The sequence below is a fragment of the Photinus pyralis genome, unplaced genomic scaffold (assembly GCF_008802855.1).
Source record: "Photinus pyralis isolate 1611_PpyrPB1 unplaced genomic scaffold, Ppyr1.3 Ppyr1.4_LG6, whole genome shotgun sequence".
NCBI classification, from domain to species: domain Eukaryota; kingdom Metazoa; phylum Arthropoda; class Insecta; order Coleoptera; family Lampyridae; genus Photinus; species Photinus pyralis.
In genome coordinates, this window is record NW_022170663.1 from 44,576,445 (window position 1) to 44,595,743 (window position 19,299).

The window sequence follows — 19,299 nt, forward strand, 5'->3', positions numbered from 1 at the left end:
TTTATATGTGCAACTTGAGATGTATGAATTGTGTATTCCTTTTTTGCATTTTGTTGTCGTAGTTGATTCATTTCTTGTATTGTAGAGTGTTATACCAGGTGTTTCTTCCCAAAGAAAGTTTTTTCCTGGGTCTTTGTTGTGTGCATAATATATCACACTCTTCTTCTCTTTTCTTAAGCACAAAAACTCTTCATTCAATTATCCCAATGTGTCTCACGTCTCAACACATAAAAGAAACCTCCATTGTATACACAACCTAGGAGTTTTATTCGTACCGCCCAGTCCGAGCCGATTGCTACCGAGATTCGTAAGTGCGGTGAAACGTCCGTCGGCGTCGTTTAGGCATGAAGGTTAGATGGCTTTGCTAATTTTTCCCTAGAGTTGCCAACCGTTACGTCATGATAGGAGTGTCAGCCTGGAAGCCCATGTAGTAAGCGTACCGTCCCCCACTCCCAAAAATTAAAATTTTCCAAGAAATCTTTTGACTGTATCAAGATGTTTTTAGGTTACAAGGAATGGTGGTAAAACACCAACTACAATATGTAAACTGTTTATTAGTAAATCAATGCGTCAGAGGTGGGTACGGTTTACCTAACGCGTAAACCATACACAAAAACATCTCGAAACTCTTCTTGCAGATATCCGTTTCGTTTTGCGTCTGCGCTACACACTTCTTTGCAATAGCCGGCGTTACTCCTTTGAGTACCCTCACAAACTCGTCCTCGAGAAGTTCGCCAACGGAATTCATTAGATTGGCCCTCTGCTGTATACAATTGAGGAAACACTTTAGCGCACTATCGTTGGGAATTTCATTCTTAGCAATAGCATTGTAAGCCACTATCGAATCGACTCCTGACGACGCAACGCAAACACTGAAGTCAGGTTCCGCTGCTTTGAGCCATGCTTGTCTTATTTCCAAAGGCATTTTCTGAAAGGATAGTATTAAAAAACTTCAAAGGATTCTTTTACGGAACTATACCTGAACAGCTATTATAGCGGTGATGCAACAGATAAGAAGTAAAACAACTCTCATTGTAGTTTTCACCGAATGGACTTGTATCGGAACTGGCAACCGTGTTTTATTTATACAATTTTTTTGTTATTCCACAATTATCTTCCGTGACATTCTATTTCTTTTACTTGTACACACGTGCGTTTCTTTGGCTGTAATAAAAAAACATATTTTCTCACGTAATAACACAATGATCGTTGTAATGATAAAAATACATGTCTTATTCGTTCGAGAGTTCATGATTTATCAATTTATGGATACTACTACGATACATGACGTGTAAATGACATGAAACAAAGTTGAGTTTCATACATTTCTTAGTAAGGGCAAGTTTTAGGTGGCAGCTTGTAAGTTTTCATATTTACCTTCTAGTAAAGCGTTTTAAACTCTTCATATTCTACGGTGTTGAAAACGGTAACCTTGTCAAGTTGGGTGCCATTAACAATAAAACCAGTTTTGGATGGCTTTTTCAGAAATTAGAAATTGAATAGGAATTTTTCTGTACAAGTGAATCTTTAATTATTAGGTAAAGTCTATGCATTATGTATGTAGATGGTAAAAATAATGAGTTTATCTCGTTTGACAAATATGAAAATCTATGTAGTGAATGAGTATTTTCCAAAAATGTAGAAGAAACTCAAATACTTCAAGAACCGATCGATTTAGGCTTATGGTTCCTTATATCAAATCAAATTGACTCCAACAGTTTCTTTCAAAATTGCTGACCTTTGACTTTTTTCATTCGCTAGAAAGACTGACGGACAAGAATACACTTTCAAGAACCCGTCAGGCCCTTTATATCAAACATAGACCGTTACTTGTACGGTTCCGGCTCAGATGAGAATTCTCTTCACATACCTCGTTTTTAATGCATTCGCATTTGAAGCTTTGAGTCCACCGATGAATACATACCGTCCCTATTCTCAACTTTTTCTGTGTAGAGACTCTTCCGAATCCTTTTTCCGAAAATTCTCGGTCGAAGTGCTGAGCGCACCTACGGAAAGTAACAGGTGGTTACTTTGCCGTCTCAAAAATTTAGTTTTGAATTTGTATTTTGTTCAACATAGAGAAATTACACATATTCCGCTTCATAGTGAACGTGAACGAAAATCTGTCTGGCAATAACAAGCAAAAAACGTATTGGGGAAAGCGAAGATTGTAAGCAATCTAATGTTTCTGATTTTGGGTAATCATTTTTATGTAGCAAATGACAAAACTATGTTCTTTAAGTTACTGTCCCTTTCCTCTAAAATTTATATCCTAAATCCTCCAGTAGGTAACCATTCTGAAGCCACCGGCCGGCACTTGGTACCAGGTCTGTATCAGGAATGCCTGTTTGTATAATCCGTATCAAACCCCAGTCCTAGGGATTCCTGGCTGGTAGTTAGTAACGTTCAGAAATCCATATTATTACCCACCCTTATATTCCAGTCTGCCTGCCATTAATTAAAATCTGTTCAAATTTAATTCAGTTCCGTATTAATTAAGAACTGATTGATTTTGTTAAGAATTATTGCTTTTTTTTTGTTTTAAACGTTCAATTTCCACATTTCATTTTAATTCAAATAATCAATTAGAGGGAATTTACCTCGGATATGGCCATTATGTTCAGTAGCTATCTAATTAACCCCGCATAATATATTTGATTCTTGTTCTGATTATTAAAAGAGGTTAACGATCAACCCTAGGATCAACCACCAATAATTAACCAAACGTCACTAGCTGTATCATCCTGCCGCCAAATTCGTGATCAATTCAGGGAAGTGGGTACAGTCGACGGTGGCGTATACCAATTTAAAGTTGTTATTAAATTAAAATACCCTAAATCTACACCGACGGCAAATATATGCATTAAGCGGTTTCGGATTTTAACTTGTTTCACTACAGAATTCTCCCGCTACTTGAGTTACCGAAACCAGCACTTTGAGCTCTTAATTTTCCCACTCCGATTCCAGTAGCCGTGAAAATTTGGGTAGTAGTTTAACTTCTGGATTGAATTGCCTGAAATTTTATACGTGTAGGAATAGAAGAATTGCAGTAAAATAGCAAGGCCTTCTATTTACAGGTGATAAAATCTACGCAAAGGCACATTTTAGAATCAGAGAACCGATTTGAAAATAAATAACCGGGATTAAATAACCTGAACTTGAAACTCATCATGATAAACCAAGAATTTATTTGTTGGATTGCTAACCGTAACAGCTGGCTAAGATCAAGTTCCGTAAAGTTGAGTGACGTCTTTGGACAGCGTCTTGTGCGATAAATAAAATTTTGTATACAACGGCATACGGTAGGGAATTTAAAGGGTGCATTTTCCGGCAACAAAACGAATTAGACAAAATAAATATCAACACAGCGGAGAATTGGCATTTTATTCCTGTGCATATTGACGATCTCGAATTTTACCTTCGCGAAATTGAAGCCGGTTTGTTTGGATTGGCGATTCACATGAACTCTTCTCCCGACAAACTTTGCATTCATCACGAAGATAACGTAGATAATAAAGAAAACTTGCAAAGATTACTTGAATGACATTTAACTCTGTGGCTATCAACTGGAACGTGTTCTTGGCCCACGTGAAACATAACCCTGAAATCGGGTTTCGTTCAAAATAATAGGAAGGAGGTCTATACAAACGGTAAAATTATAATAGTAGGAGAAATGTAAAGTAAAAGTATTAGAAATGATTTAGGAATTTTGTACAATGCACATAAATCATAAATATAATACTAAAAAAAGAGAGAAATAATCCTTCTTAATGGAAGAAAACACCCTATAAAAACAAGATGGCCAAGAAACATATGAACATGAACATGATTTAGAGATTAAATTTCAAAAAAGTTAAAAACTGAGGGTGGGGGAGTATAAACCTTAAATTAAAGTAAATCTTCCTTTAAACTTCTCCCTATCTATCTAAATAGATGTGTTTTTGCAATTTTTATCAAAATTCAAATGACAACCGTTGGTTCCTTTTAAAATGAAAGCTCTGTATAATACTATTGATTTATTTATTTTTTTATTTATTATTATTCTGGGCCCTGAATTACTGCGCCCAATTACAGAGTGACCCGCATAATGGTGTTGAGAGCTGCCTCTGCAGAGGATCTTAAGTTGTTCTATACTACTCCGGTATTTACCTTACGAATTAGGGAAACTTCAGGAAAACCTAAATCGGAGTAACAAGCAGAATGCTCGAAACTGGTCTAAGGTAATTCCCATCTCTGCCAAAGATGAAAAATTCACCTCAACCCAGACCTCCGGATTTATAGACCAACGATCTACCAGTGAACCACAAAGTGGTAGGTTCTCAAAGAAAAAAGGCAAGGAACACAAACGTACCGGGTGACCCAATAAGACAGTTCCTCGGCCATATCTCGTTTGTCGTATGACTTAGGGGTAAACAAAATTATTGGGTAAATCGATTATGAAGAATCGCTGGAAAATATTTTCAAGTTCTAAAAATGACCACCAGAGGGCGTAACTGCCATCTTAAATTTTAAAATTTCATTTTCTTTAAATTTCTCATAATAAACTAAACATTCTTTTTTTCACATTTTTAGAGAGAAACAGTTTATCTATCATTTTCGTAAAAACAAAATCTCAGTTATTTCAAAAACAAAGATGGCGTGGGGCGTTCAATTGTTTTTGCAACAACCTGCTTTAACTTCTTAACCGTTTGACCGATTGTAACAATTTTGGTATCGTTGAAAAGAGCATTCAAGAGAGATTCAAATCTTCCGCTATTGTTGGTATTTAATGTAAAAGTTTTCTCTACAATTAACGAAATTAATCGCCAAAGAACTGAACAATTTTGAATTATGATAATGCGCTGGCGTTCATTTATTTTCAGAGATGTCAAAAAATAATTTTAAAAAACCCCTTAGTGATTTTTTCCTAGCTTCCTGTTGGTACTAAAATAAAAGTATTGTAGGTTTTGATTAAATCACACCAACCATCTAATTTCATATGGATGCCATATTGGATTTATACGTCACTCCAAATTATAAAAATTGCGATATCAAATATGTACTCAGTATTGCCTTTAGGAATGAATCTTCAATTTTTGCCAGTAATGTATTTCTTATGGCAATGATATCATGGCCGTGTTGATAGTCACTGTGCGAAACAAGTGAATACATTTGTTTTCAATCACAAATAATTTCAAAAAAGCTATGGCATTATTGGCGTAAGAAATATATTGTAAACCCCAAAGCAAACATTCAAGGTGGATTCCCTATGTATTTAGTATCAATGGTTTTGTAATATTTTTCTACTGAGTGACGCGACGTAGAAATCCAATATGTCGTCCATAAGAAATAAGAAAGTAGATGTGATTTACTCGAAACCCACAAAAACGGAAATTACCTAAGAAATTACCAAGGGTTTGTTAAAATTCCTCTTTGATATCTATGAAAATAAAGGGCAGCTCATTCTCGAAAATGACAGTTTTTTTGTTTTTTGACCATAACTTCCCTATTTGTAGAACTACAAAAATCTTTGAAGGGGAAAATTAATCACCATAAAATTCTGTATAACTTTTTCCATTTAAGCGACTTTGTGTCTCTTACGGTTTAAGAGATCTCCATTTCTGAAAATTAAAAAAAATACTCATCCTATATATCTCACAAGTATATCAAATTACCCAGCGGTAGTTTTGCAGGTACTTTACGAAAAGCGCGAATTATCTTGGTACAACTAAAACCACCTCGACGCGAATTTTGCACAAAAACAAAACCACCCTACGGTAATTTACAGGTGACCGATGTAACTGAACTCACAAACCTCCCACTATTTTACTATTTTTATTGACACCTATACCGTGACGTAAACCTTTTTACCAAAACCAATACATTGAATTCCTTGTCGGTCATAAATTAACTCAAGGTGGAGTAATTTTCCGCTTATTCCGGGCTTATTTAACGATTGCTCCATAACGACAAATGCAAAATAAACAAAATCTTTTTTGTAATCTGAACTAATCCCGCTGTATCCCATGACTAACCAGCGCATTAAGTTTTCATACGTATTTAAACAGTCAGGACCTTATTTCAGGACCACTTGCCCACGTAACAGGACCCCCCACAATCAGTAAAAAATAGAAATCAAAATCACTCCATAAACACCTTTTTAGCTTCCAACTCCAGCACGGGCGGGGGGAAAATCAAGTCAATCAATATGTTAACGGGGGGCTTAATTGTGAAATAGTTAATTAATTGCGATTGAGTTATTTGTGGAGTAATGCAGTAGCCAAGAATATTTTAGGCAGAGCCCTTTGTATAGGTATTTGTTTCATTAGGAACGACAATAAAATTCAACCCTATGGTAAAAAGAAAGTGTAAAGGATTTTTAATAACGGTCGGTTTTCCTAAGGTTGTTGTAAGCATATAAAGTTTAAACCTAACGAGTTTAAATGTATATAAACAAGGAATTTAAATGAAGTCAATTAAGCTTTATATAAGGGCAGGAAAGCGTTCTTCGCGTATTTTCGAAAGGCATTACGAAGTCGAATAACTGGCACGGTATAAAGTTATAATTTGTATTCTTTTAGCAAACCACCTAACAAATTAAGCTCTATAATTCTGTGTGTTCTGCAGTTGCTGAATTTGTTCTTTTTATTTGTTGCAGCAGGTAGAATGTTTCCTTTTCATTACGGTCGTTAAAAGTTTCCTTCTCTTTTATTCTGTATAGCAGAAGTATTTTATAGTTACGAGTGTCGTTTGTGTGTATGAAGTAAAGGAGACCGCGTTAAAAAGTTAGGTGTTAAAAATTTTTTTCAATTTATTTTCAAATAAGCGCAGTTTCCACAACTTTAAATATCCTTTAAGCAATGAAAATGTAAAAGAGCAACATTGTAGAAATAACAGTAGGAAGTCAAAATTCAATATAAACTTAGCCGTATTCGCCGAGAACCTGTTGCCATTTAGAATTCTTGTCGAGTTTCTCGTATGAGGATCACGTTTTGCTTTTATTAGAGCCATCTCTACTAGCAGAGAGCAACCAGTCGCTATGACTGCAATCTAGAAAATAAAGAACAATATAACAAGAAAAGAGTTGTAGAGTGGGTAGGGATATTTTGGGGCCTAGGACTTGATAGCGAGATAAAATACTAAAGGAAACAGCGTCGGCATTTCTAAACGTTCCTACAATAACTCATATCTTCAAGAAAATTGCGAGTTTTCCTTTGTCTGCAGCTTTAAAGATTCTAACTACTGGATAACATATTATAAGACATTTATTTTTTCGGGATTTATTTCTGTTGCGGTGCGGTATTAAAATTCCGAAGTTGCGTTAGACGTTTACCGCGTTTATTTTGGGTGAAAAAAATTGAGATTTGTCCTCGCACTTCCACTTCATATAATGAAAGTCACCGTTTGGAATAGACGTGATAAAAATATAATTTTTATTTACAATGACAATTCAACTCATGTATAAAAAATCGCATAAGCCGCAGTGCAATTGTCACTTTGACAGCGGCAAAAGTTACCTGCATCTTTTCCAGCGACAAATGCACTAGTGGTTTTTTCACTTATTCATTTTCGAACCAATTATCGCATTATCCTTTCCCATATGACTAGTTTGACGTCTGTCAGTAATTGATTAGTTATGTGAATTTCTTGTTCGTTAAATTGTCCTGCCGAATTACACTCGAGGTTTGTATTTAAACCGAGTAAATTTGTGTTGTTGCAATTCAAATCTGTTGCCTTTTAGCAATTGAACTCGAAAAACTGTCAACCTAAAAATGCTCCACCTGCGGTGTCGCATTTTTATTAGTTGACAGTTTTTTTCGTCTAATTGCTAGGCAACAGATTTTCATTACCTAAACAACCCAAATTTACTCGGTAAAATACAAACCTCTTGTGCAATTATAAGTGAAAGTTACAAATTGTACGTACAATGGAAAAACACGGTGCCGCATTTATGCCTTAAAAATCCTATTTCGCTACTTTTGGAAAGGATTTGGGTAATTATCCCTTGCAGAAAATATAAGGTGCTCAATAAACTGTATTCTGAAATGGTATATACTATTCTAAACAAAGGTAGCTTACCAGGATGGTTTGCTAAAATGGTTTCCCCTTATGCTTGATAAATCCGAGACATGGGTTAATTAAGGCACACAAGCTTGTCAACCTTGGGATCTAATGCAAAATGCCGAAAACATAATTGTTGCTTGCAATACGAAGACATCTCCTCAAAATTAATTGCTTTTAATGATTGCAAGAGATTAAAATTGACCACAAGGATCAGGATCACGTTATTCCAATTAAAGCCAATGCAGAGAATTAATGCAGCTAAGCTCTGAACCTACAATATAAAAGGTCTCCAATTTATTGTGAGACTTGAAAATCACTCGTCGATATAAATTATTGAACATGTCGGAGCATGTTGTGATAATTTTTCCGAAACTGATTAGGGGTGCATATTGCAGTTAATCCTGTATAAGGTCTAACATTCTTACCCTGATCCCTATATCAAATTTTTTAAAGCTTTCCCAGGGAGATCATCGAAGAATAATGGAGGGGAACAGAACAGAAGATCCTCATGCAGTCCGATTTTTCACTGTGTACGTTTCTTTTTTTCATCTCGCGCAGGCTGCAGACTTTACGTCTCGACGAAAAGGGGGACCCTAATCCCATCAAATTAATCTGTATTAAATTAATGATGGAAGATGCCGGAACCAAGTCATGCCCATTTTGAAGTTCTTTAGGTACATGCAATTTATCATTTTACGATTTGTCTAAACCGCACATGTGTTTTACACTCAAATGACTTATTTTGTTTACCATATGTAATTGTGTAATATCTTGTTGATTAGTTCTTATATCCACATTTGACCCTATTACCCACTTGATTTTCGTTGTACGATTTGAAATTTGTTTGATTTTCGTATTTCTGTTTGTACTTTGTTGCTGGAGTCGATTTATTTCCTGTATGTGATACGACAGGCTTTTTAATTGTTCCTGGATTTTCGGTTTTCAATTTGCTCCGCGGATCGAAGTCCCGTGCGTAATAAATTTAATTTTCTTATTCCCTTCAAACGCACAAAAATTCTGTCTTTTATTTAATTCCCTTCCCGACTGTGTCTCAGGTTCCAACACCGCCATAGTAAAACACAACGTAGGAGTCCCACTCGTGCCTCTCCGTCCCAGCTGAACCCTACAGAGATTTGAAGGTGGCGCGAAACGTACGACATCTTTAACAACGAAAGTTAGATGGCGTTGCTTGTAATTGTTCCTCCAGCGTTGCTAACTGTAAGTATAGGGTAAGTCAATATTTTCAGTTCCAGCTAAGGCACTCCTAAGAACATTATAAGTTCGTTCTGTGTGTGCAATCATTTAGTTTTCTTCTCTGTTATAATGTTAAGTTAGTTATTTGTGAGTTGTTATAAATCGTTTCATAATTGTAAATGATACCGAACAACCATTGGTGACCCCTACAAAACAGAGAACCCCGACGATAGAAAAATGCCGAACATCGAAATGGTCGCCCCCGTTGAAATTAATCGCATACAAATGAAACTTCCTCCATTTCAGTCTGCTGATCCGGAAATGTGGTCCGCAGAAGCAGAAAGTCAGCGGAATCACAAGCGAGAACACGCAGCCTCGAGGTAAAATACGCGTGTGAAGTAGGAGATGTTTTCACTAAGTCACCTAGGAGAATCAATACGAAACATTGCAAACTGAACCAATCAAGAAGTTGAGTACCACCCACGAACAGAAAATCAAACAGATGCTGGAACGAGAGGAGCTATGAGACAAGAAACCCTCGACATTTGTATGTCATCTCCTAGGCCTAGCAGCGTCCTCCGTACCAGTCGAATTTCTTCGGACAATTTGAGCAACGCAACTCCCACACAACATTCGGACACTCCTCGCGGTACAGAGAAAGGTTTCTAGCGGAGGCAGCAGTACTGGCAGTCGCAATAAACGCTAATGTTCAACCTGTCATTCAAGCCAAACAGCACAGCATTTTCGAAGGAACTGTTCGTAACCGAGTTTCGCAAACAGGACCGAGGACGAGACACTGGCCCGTCAAGCGCGAACACCAGAAGGAATTCCTAAAACCCAAGGAAAAACCGCACGCCTAACAGACTACGATATATGCTGGTACCACTACGTATTCGGCAAAAAATCCAGAAATTGTAAACTACCCTGCAAGGAGAAATCAAAAAGTTCCCAAGCTAGTCGTTAAACGACTCGCACTCGATGAGTTTACCAAGACTGAACTCCTGATCGACACAGGCACTTTTCAAACAAAAGTTATATTCATTGGAAAATTGGTCCTTCAGGTCAAGAAGTGTCAGTGTCAGTTGAAAATGTCGCAAATAACAAACAAGTATAAATTGTGCGCAACCCTTGTGCAGATAAAACGCATTTTTTTAACCGAAATAGCTTTTGATTTGACATCACCAATGGATATATTTCTTGCAGACGTCTCAATCGCCCTTTGGGAGTACCCTCTTCCGACAATCCGTTCATGAGGTATAAGGGAATATACCCGATCACGATAAGAGGTCGAGGAGGAGGGGTATGGTTGGTAGAAATTAATTCCTTTCGTTGAGACCTTTCATTAGAGTACCATGAAGGATAAAACTAGTTCCACTACTCCCCCCCCCTCCCCCTCCGCCCCGTACTTTGATAAGAGAACAGAAAGAAGGGCAATAGTTGGTAGAAAACGGTTCTTTTCGTTGAGACCTTTAATTAGAATACCATGAGGAGTGTGTTTAACCCCCCCCCCCCCCCCCCCATTTCCTAAAGTTTAACTTAGCACAACTAAAGGCCTGCGTATGGAAAATCTAAGACCAATTGGTTGTCGTATGTAAAAGCTATGCACGTTTTACTTTCAAAAACCATCTCAGGAAATAATTCGCGGAGGGGGGGGGGGTCTTTTAGACAGCGAAATTTGATGGCCGCGTGGCACACCTTCAAGGTATAGGCCACCTACTGCAAAAAAATCTAGGACTCTAGGACCATTCCCCTAGAAGTAGTCTAAACGGTAGAAGTGGGTCCTGACGTACGGACGAACGGACAGAGGCACGAACGGACAAAACGCAAACAACAGCACATTTTTTTTAATTCTTAAAAAATGCGCTAAAAATGAACGAATTATGTGTATGTTACTTTCGTAATACGTACGTGAATATGTCGGGTCATCGCATGATAAGTTTGTCAATCAAACTGTGCAACTGTCTTAATTGTAAACGGGGTGTTGTTAGATCTACATTAAACGGCAACCGGTAAAAAAGTTAAAGATAATTAATTCCTGCTTTTTTTGACTGTCTAAATCTAAATCTAACTTTGGACATTTAAAGTCATTCTAACATGCCTAAAGGAGTCGACCCACGGGAATTTATCCCGTAAAGAAATTTGTGTATTTTTTATCAATAATAAATGAACCAAATATATTGGTAATTTTTTTTGTGATTTAGCATCCAAAGATGCGTGAATTTATTTTGAGTAGAATTTTGTACCAGGTGTTTGATTAATTACGAATATTAAAGAAGTCTAGGTAATGAATTAGATTGGAAACGTGATCACGATATAAGAACTTAAACTTGATTTGTAAATGTGACTAAGCCGTTATACAACGTTTAATTGGCGATACCTGAGTGACAATCGTATCAAAGCGAGGGGCCACTACACACATAGTTAAAATGTGATCAGAATAACAAACTAGTTTTGAAATGTACACAATTAGTTTGTTATCGTCTTTTTTTTGTTATTAACTTTAACCAGTTCCGTAATACAGCAGAATAGTGTTTTAGATTTCCTTTACTAATGGAATATTAGATAAACTTCAATCGATCAATGCAACTTGTACCTTGAAATGTTCAGTACCTAATCTATTCCGCTTTGAATAATAAATCGCTTTAAATAAACGTATCCTATATTATATTGTGTTTGCTAAAGATTCCACATGTGGGTTCTCACGGAATGTCCATTCTAACAAACACTTATAACTTTACTATGATGCGTGGATTGTTATCAATACCGAATGCTCTTACTAGAAGTTCTTGAATTTTTAAAGTTAACTAGTTGGACCTCACATTGAAGATGGTACCGATAAATCACTTAAATGTCGCAGAAATATTCATTTGAATGCGGCTCATATAATATATTTATAAAATCGTTTATAATGATAATGAATTAGCTATTCCTCTTAGGGATAGTTACCTTAATATTTTATTGTTTTGAAATCTTTTTCATTTTTTGTGTAAATACTTGCTCAATTTTTGATTAGTTGGATTTATAAATTTCGATCTCTCTATTAAATACGTGGATGAACTTGTACGTAAACTAACAGTTTTCACCTTTCATGGGACGGTCACGTGGATATATACATAACTGTAACACCTTATGCCGCGACTGACGTCAAATCTCAACTGTAAGCTCGGATACACCGCACGAGGGGCGAGTTTCCTGGGTTGGAAATCTGTTAACAAGAATTCTTCGGTTTACAATCTGTGTACTGTGTGAGTTGCGATTCACTAATTTCCACATATTCTGTTAACGTAGAATTAACCTTTAAATGCCATGTAATTTTCCGTGTTTGTTTTATTTCAGAAAATGATGTCACCTGTTGCACATCCACCTTGTTTTGTTACCTGCTTGTAGCCCAACCAGTTACTTCTTTTGCAACTTGCCTTTAACCTGGTTTAAATACGGAAGGGGTTAATTCTTTGGCTTATTTTATGACCAAAAGTTTATAATATAAACATAGGTCGGCAAACGATTTGTTACCGATATACAGGGTGTTAAAATTTCAAATTTTTTTCTTTATATCTCCTGCATTTTTTTAGATATAAGTTAATCTGAAGGACTTACATCATTGGCCATGTCAATGTTAGTGAGCATCTACAGGGTGTTGATTTTTCATGAGTCGTGTTACATTTTCTAACCCTTGAACTTAGAATGTGAAAGAATAATTTCATTTTCTGGTTTGTTTAGAAAATTGTTAGTCTCTTGTAGTTCTTTCGTATTTGTGATCACTATTTAAAAAAATGAAAATCACTTTTCTGTAGATAGCTAAATGGAAGTATAATTTTTAAAATGGTCCAGTAGGCCCTGGTTTTAATTGGGTAATATCTTGTTTTTATTACTTTTAACAGTTGGCATTCAATTGTGTTTGCATATGTTTATAAATTAAAGGTTTAAATTGTAGAACTATAATAACCTGTAGATCGGTAATAAACCGTTTTAGGACATGAACTCTTCATCATAAAAAAAGCAAACGAATTAGCCCCTTTTGTACTTACACCATCTTTACGAACACCCGGTATAACTCTTTAATAATTAAATTGTATAAAGTAACTGGTGTTATCGATTGACATAGGTCCCGAATTATAATAATAAATATTACATAAGAAATTGTGTTTATTGTTCCATTTGGCGGCATAAATTATTGAAAGTTAAAGACAAAAATATATAGGGTGTTCCATTTAAAAAGTGGACACATACTAATATGAAATTTTGTAACTTGACACCCTATAAAGAAACAATTAAATTTTGGATAGAAATCATGTCCGTCTATCAGGATTTTTGGATTCTGGATTACGATAGGAGGGTGTGTCTCTATGCCTCCACGTGTTCACCTGACTATCTAAATTTGACATAAATAATATGAAACTTGAAATTGAAATTTAAGAAGTAATTTTAGCAATAGGTAAACGTTGCAAATGTGATTTTTTTAATTATAATTTTTGTACTTTCTTTGAAACTTTTACACTTACAGTATGTTTCATTTTTTATATTATCATTATTTATCAGAATTTGGAAGCACTGTGACCGTAACTTCAATAATTTTCGGTTCCGGTTCCAGTTCCAGTGTTTCGCCCGTCTCTGATAAAAAGAGATATAAAACGGCTAGAATCCAAAACAATTCGTACTTTTTCGATCAGACTTCTCAATCAAAAGTTATAGACTGGAAAATAGGGAATGCAATACCGGGATTGCGGGATCCCGAAATACCGGGATCCCGCAGCATCTTTGCGAGATTAATCCCGCACATAAATGGAGCGGGATCCCGCGGGATTTGCGGGACTGAGGGATTTGTCGACCAAGGAGACGACTCTGTTTACTTTGTTAATGAAACTGATAACGGCGAATTATTTTTTAAATAATTGTTAAACTTTTTTCGTTAAATATGTACTATGATTTTTGAGGCACTTTAGAAGACTTTTTGTGCTTTACAGGTAAGGTTTTTTTGAGTTCTAAGTTAGGCCGAAGGTACTTTTTTGTTAAATATTGTGATAATTAGCGATATATTTTAATACAGAAGTTAACCGCACAGAATTGCTTATTTGCCAATTTATTTAAAGTTTTGCGAGATCCCGCAAATACCGGGATCCCGCGGGATTAACATCTAACAATCCCGCAAATACCGGGATTGAGATTTTGCTGCGGGATTGCATTCCCTTATAGTTTCAGTAGAACACGTGTTTTTTTAATTCACTGCCCTATATTCAAATGGGCCATAATTTACAATAAAACTGTCAATTTTTACTTTTCAAATACCTAGTCACTGTGTCTGTTTCGATTGCAATTACTTTGGTGACGTATTCCTCATTTTATCTTTACGTTTATTGCATCCATCTAGTAATTACGTGATCCAGTTAGATTATTTGCTAAATTAACATTTCAGTGCAGCATGGGAATTGTCATTTATAGCGCATTAAAAATACAAATGGCTCTTTTATAATTACGCTGATCATGCTTTGAATTAAATGCATAAAGATACCCACGGCAAGATTCCATTATTTTTTATACGTAAATATGTTGTTTTTCAATTTACAGTATCCCTTTTGTTCCTAGCGCTGGTTTTACCTGCCATATTATATTTAGTTACAGTACGTTCTCTTAGGGTTGATGTTCAATTAGAGAATGCTGAATTTAAACGATCTAATAAATATTATAGCGATTCGTGGATGGTGCTGTATTTGGAAACATCGACACTACATTGATAATCTATAATTAAATGTATTGCAGCATATTTTCTGTCTTTTGCATGAACATGTTACTGTTTATTTACAGGGTGCTTCATCTGGAGGTGAGTGACGTGCGTTAGGTCATTGAATCGTACATATTGCTCTTGGCATTGAGAATTAATTACTTTATACTGATGTTTGCCACAACTTGTCCCTTTGTTTTGTTGTAATGTGATACTTAACGTTTTGCTCCTTTTATGTATTTGATTATTAATATTTGGCAGGGTGACTTGTAAATATAGCAAACGATAAGCTCCTGGGACACTGAACATTTAATCAGTTCCTTCTTGGGTGATGACAAACAAAATACTGAAAACAGAATTGAAAAATTCGAAACCGTTCGGGAGTTATCTTGTCCACAGGCGGACGGACGAACGGATGGACAGAAATCATGAACTCGCTAGGAGCTCGTTAATGATCGCTTTTTATACGGAACTGTGTTGTGGTAGATTTTTTCGCAGCGAAGAAAACTTGAAGGTTGAATTTAATTCTCTTGGAAATAAGTATTAATAAAATCAACCCCTTCGATCTCCACCAGATAAAGTATTGACTTCAAATAACAACCATACGTAATTCAAAAGTGCAAGCACTAATTTCTTCAGAAAACAAAATTACTCAACTAAACGAAGCGTAGATATAATCATTTCCTTTTACCGCCCTACAAATATATCTACTTTCGTATATAACAGGACACGCATAATATATAAGAAATGGGTGCGAATCTATATTTATTACATTACGTTATACTATGATTGTTTGGTGAACGAAATACCTATTCATTTAATATATTACGTCCAACAGTAAATATCCCCGATTCATAAGTTCTATTTATATCCATTTTTTTACGTTTACATCCACTTCGGAAAGACATTTTATTATCTATATTGCTCGCGTTTTTCGCAAATTTATAAGAAATCCATATTATAGTTTATGTGACAATTTGATTCGCACTTAACTTGGCACTCGACGCTAATTTATGCAAATGTGCAAACTTTAGAGTACTAAAGTGTGTTCAATACTAACAGTAAATTTGCGCCGATATGCAAAGTATTAACACACATCTTTTGCATTACAACTTTCAAGTTGTAAAATATAAACTTTTATGGAAACTTTACAATTCGCCGAAGTATCTCCTTAAATTTTTAACTTAGTTTGGTGGTGTGTTCTGACTCTAATTCACTACTGCACATTACGAAAATTGTATTCAATCGCGTTCGGGATTACGATCAACAGATTGAATTACGGTATAACACAAGTTCTATAATCTACATATGCGTATTTAAGCAGTACTAGACTAAGGGGTTGCGGAGCTAATTTACGTCTGCGGTAAATTACTGTCAATTGAAGTGTAATTAAACGTCATTTACGTAAATTGCCGGCGTAACTCTTTATTAGCTATCGCTACCCCAAAATTATAATCGAAATCATTTATGAGGAGAGAAAAAAGGTGCTTGTTACCTATGTATACTTCCTGTACAGTGCACAGAAAACAATACCGACAAATGTCGTTTCCTGTATCGAATAACAACAATAATCATGATCCAATAGGTATCAATTATACCAGTGTGTACTTTCCGGGAAATTAAGTATATTTTATTTAACACCATATGGAAGCTCGTTTGCTGGGAATACTGCACGGTTACGTGTTGATACCCGTTTAGTGGGACGCAAGGATAATGATACCTTGTAACAGAGTGACATTCAATTCGCTAAATTAGGTATGGGACGATGTCAGGTGTTTTTGTTACCGCAAATTGGTAAATGTCGTCGCCTGATGACTATGAAATCGAAAGCGGAATTGATCGCAGTCACACAGCAAGGTAACATAAAGCATTAAATCCCCAAGAAAAGCTGAATGGGGATTGCTTCGGTATTGCCTGATAAAGTCCGAACATAAACCTCGGGCTATTCAAAAGCAAAGATCAACACGGTGTGTATGCTGTGTTATATTGATGTGCAGATATTGGTAGGGTGAAGTTCCATAAAATATTAAGAAACTAAGCTTGATGCACATTTCCTGTTTCATTATATATTCAAATCGGCATAAAATATGATAATATTAATGCATGACGTCGTAAAAGTGTCATATGCTTTATTAAAGGGGGAACGTTTTTCCTTTTATTGGGAGAAATACTATGAGTTGGTTTACGAAATAACATTCCGAGATTAAAACGTATACTTAAGGTAATTTTGTATGCGTCATTTTTTTAAATAAACGCTACTATTTCCATTAGATACACTTAAATGCAGCGGATTCTGTAAACCCAAAAAAGTTACACTGAGAATAGCACGATATTAATATTCGTATAAACCAAACATATTATCTACCTGAAACTAAAACAAGTAGACTATCACGTCATATAAACACTGTCCAAAAAGGAATACTACTACATCATAGTGTGTTACACTATGACCACATATTGACTGAAATTGAATAAAAAATTATTAGATAAACATTTATTTAATTTGATACGTCATAGTTTTATCTATGTGATAAAATATGTGTTCTTAAAGTTTACCTCAAATTGTGCGGGTTTTATAAAAAGTGGAAGTGGTCGTGACAACGCTATAAAAGTCAGTTTTGGAAAAAAATGAGGGTTGGATAGTAAACAATTAATAAAATGGAATTGGCGAAGAAATGAAGAGTTGATTTTTATGCCAGATGTAATCGAACATTGGTGGATGAAAGAGAAATATGGCAACGCGAGGTGCAAAATGTACAGAAAGAGGCTGACAGTTATCGCTGTGCAAAAACCAGATTGGTTAGTGCGATTGGTGTCGTTTAGATGCACAGGATATGATTAATTAATTTAATTCGAGGTAACTAAAGCTTATGATGAAGTGAAAACATGATACACAGCAACTAATACAAGGTTGTGTGGAGAGATCTCATAAATATGACACGGAAATCGAGAAAGGGGTTCGCCCATGTATAAATTAGGATTTTTGCATTATGGTAGGGAAAGAGTACGCGGGAAAAGAAATGAACCCAACGATTTTCTTTAAGAATTTATAAGCGTTCGTTAGAAATAACAATAGGCGTATGTATGGGGCATAGTTTACAAAATATGAGGAGGTGAATTTGATTAGGGGTATAATGAATTAAAGGAGATGCTAAGATTTGGTACGACATGGTAGATGAGAAAATTAAAGATTTTGAAACTTTTGGGGAAAATGTTAGGAAACAATATCGAAGAGAAATGAGAACAAAAAGATTTCACTACCTTTTGGTTTTTCGGAAAAGTAACAAATGAATATCAGTTTATGCTGCACAAAGAGATTTGAACAAGAGAAGCATTTTTTATAGAGTCAAAAGATATAGAATAGAATAACGTTTATTACTGTCATTGTGACGAAAAAAACACATTAACAGAGGTCAAAATTATGAATTAATTTCTACATATTCCTAAAATTAAAGTATATGTATACGATATTCCATACTTTTCGAGCACTCTCTGTCTAATAAGGGTGTAGATAACAATTATGTATGTAAAAAATTGGGTGGTATAGAAAAAAAATTCTTCCCAATAATAATAATAAAATACAAAGTGAAAAATGCTTCAACTGCCGCAACAGTTTTCTATCTGCAAGTTTAATACATGCTATACAGGGCGTTACATTTGAGTTGTGCCAACAAAATCGGTCGATAAACGGTATTTTTTTTAATAACAAAAATGCAGGCAAAAATGTCTCGTTCCGAAGCCCCAATATTACACTTCATTTTATTCTTTCTCGAGAACCAGAGGAAGGATTGCATGTGTTTGATATTGGGTATGTGCTTTCCGGTTTAATACAAATTTTTGTTTAATTCCTACCCATCAGGGAAAAAAAATTTTGATTTCGACAAAGGAGGAGTGTGTTGGACATCGGCACCTGTAGTAATGATGGGTGACGCTGTATTTAAATTTCAAATTAAATTTTTTATTTCAAGGTTAAATGTGGTTATAAATTGAGATTAAGGATCATGTCACTCGATTCGAGGTATACTTTATTTTGTATTCAAGTTGTTTCAATGTGGTCACGCGAGGTATAAGTAATTAGCATTTACGACTTCTTAAAATTAACAAAAAAATATTTCAGAATTCATATAGTTATTTAGGCCCCAAAATTTACAACTGTCTTCCACAATATCTAAAAAATTGTAATAGAAGCCCACGTACATACAGACTACTTCAGAACTGGATATTAGAAAATACATCATCTCTCATAAAAATTATTAAATAATAACATTCTTCTGATTACACTTTGTCAAAAGGAAAATTTCCTGGAAATTTTAAACTTAAAAATAATCGAATTAATTCTTAAC

At 35.3% G+C, this 19,299-nt stretch overlaps 1 protein-coding gene across 1 annotated transcript; it reads right to left on the reverse strand.

Annotated features, from left to right (window-relative positions):
• Window positions 1–562: 562 nt before the first annotated feature.
• On the reverse strand, window positions 563–17,401 carry LOC116174667 (general odorant-binding protein 57c-like). The gene is made up of 3 exons (XM_031492611.1): window positions 17,322–17,401; window positions 980–1,164; window positions 563–928 (listed from the first exon to the last, which is right to left on the reverse strand). The coding sequence occupies exons 2-3, from the start codon at window positions 1,031–1,033 to the stop codon at window positions 563–565; spliced, it is 420 nt and encodes a 139-aa protein (XP_031348471.1). The 5' UTR covers window positions 1,034–1,164; window positions 17,322–17,401.
• Between the last annotated feature and the right edge of the window lie 1,898 nt (window positions 17,402–19,299).

What these genes read in the sequence shown, in the direction of transcription:
- LOC116174667 (XM_031492611.1), bottom strand. Translation starts at nt 1,033, where the DNA reads ATGAGAGTTGTTTTACTTCTTATCTGTTGCATCACCGCTATAATAGCT. An exon ending in CCGCTATAATAGCTGTTCAG is followed by an intron (nt 929 to 979) that starts GTATAGTTCCGT and finishes CTATCCTTTCAG; the next exon opens with AAAATGCCTTTGGAAATAAG.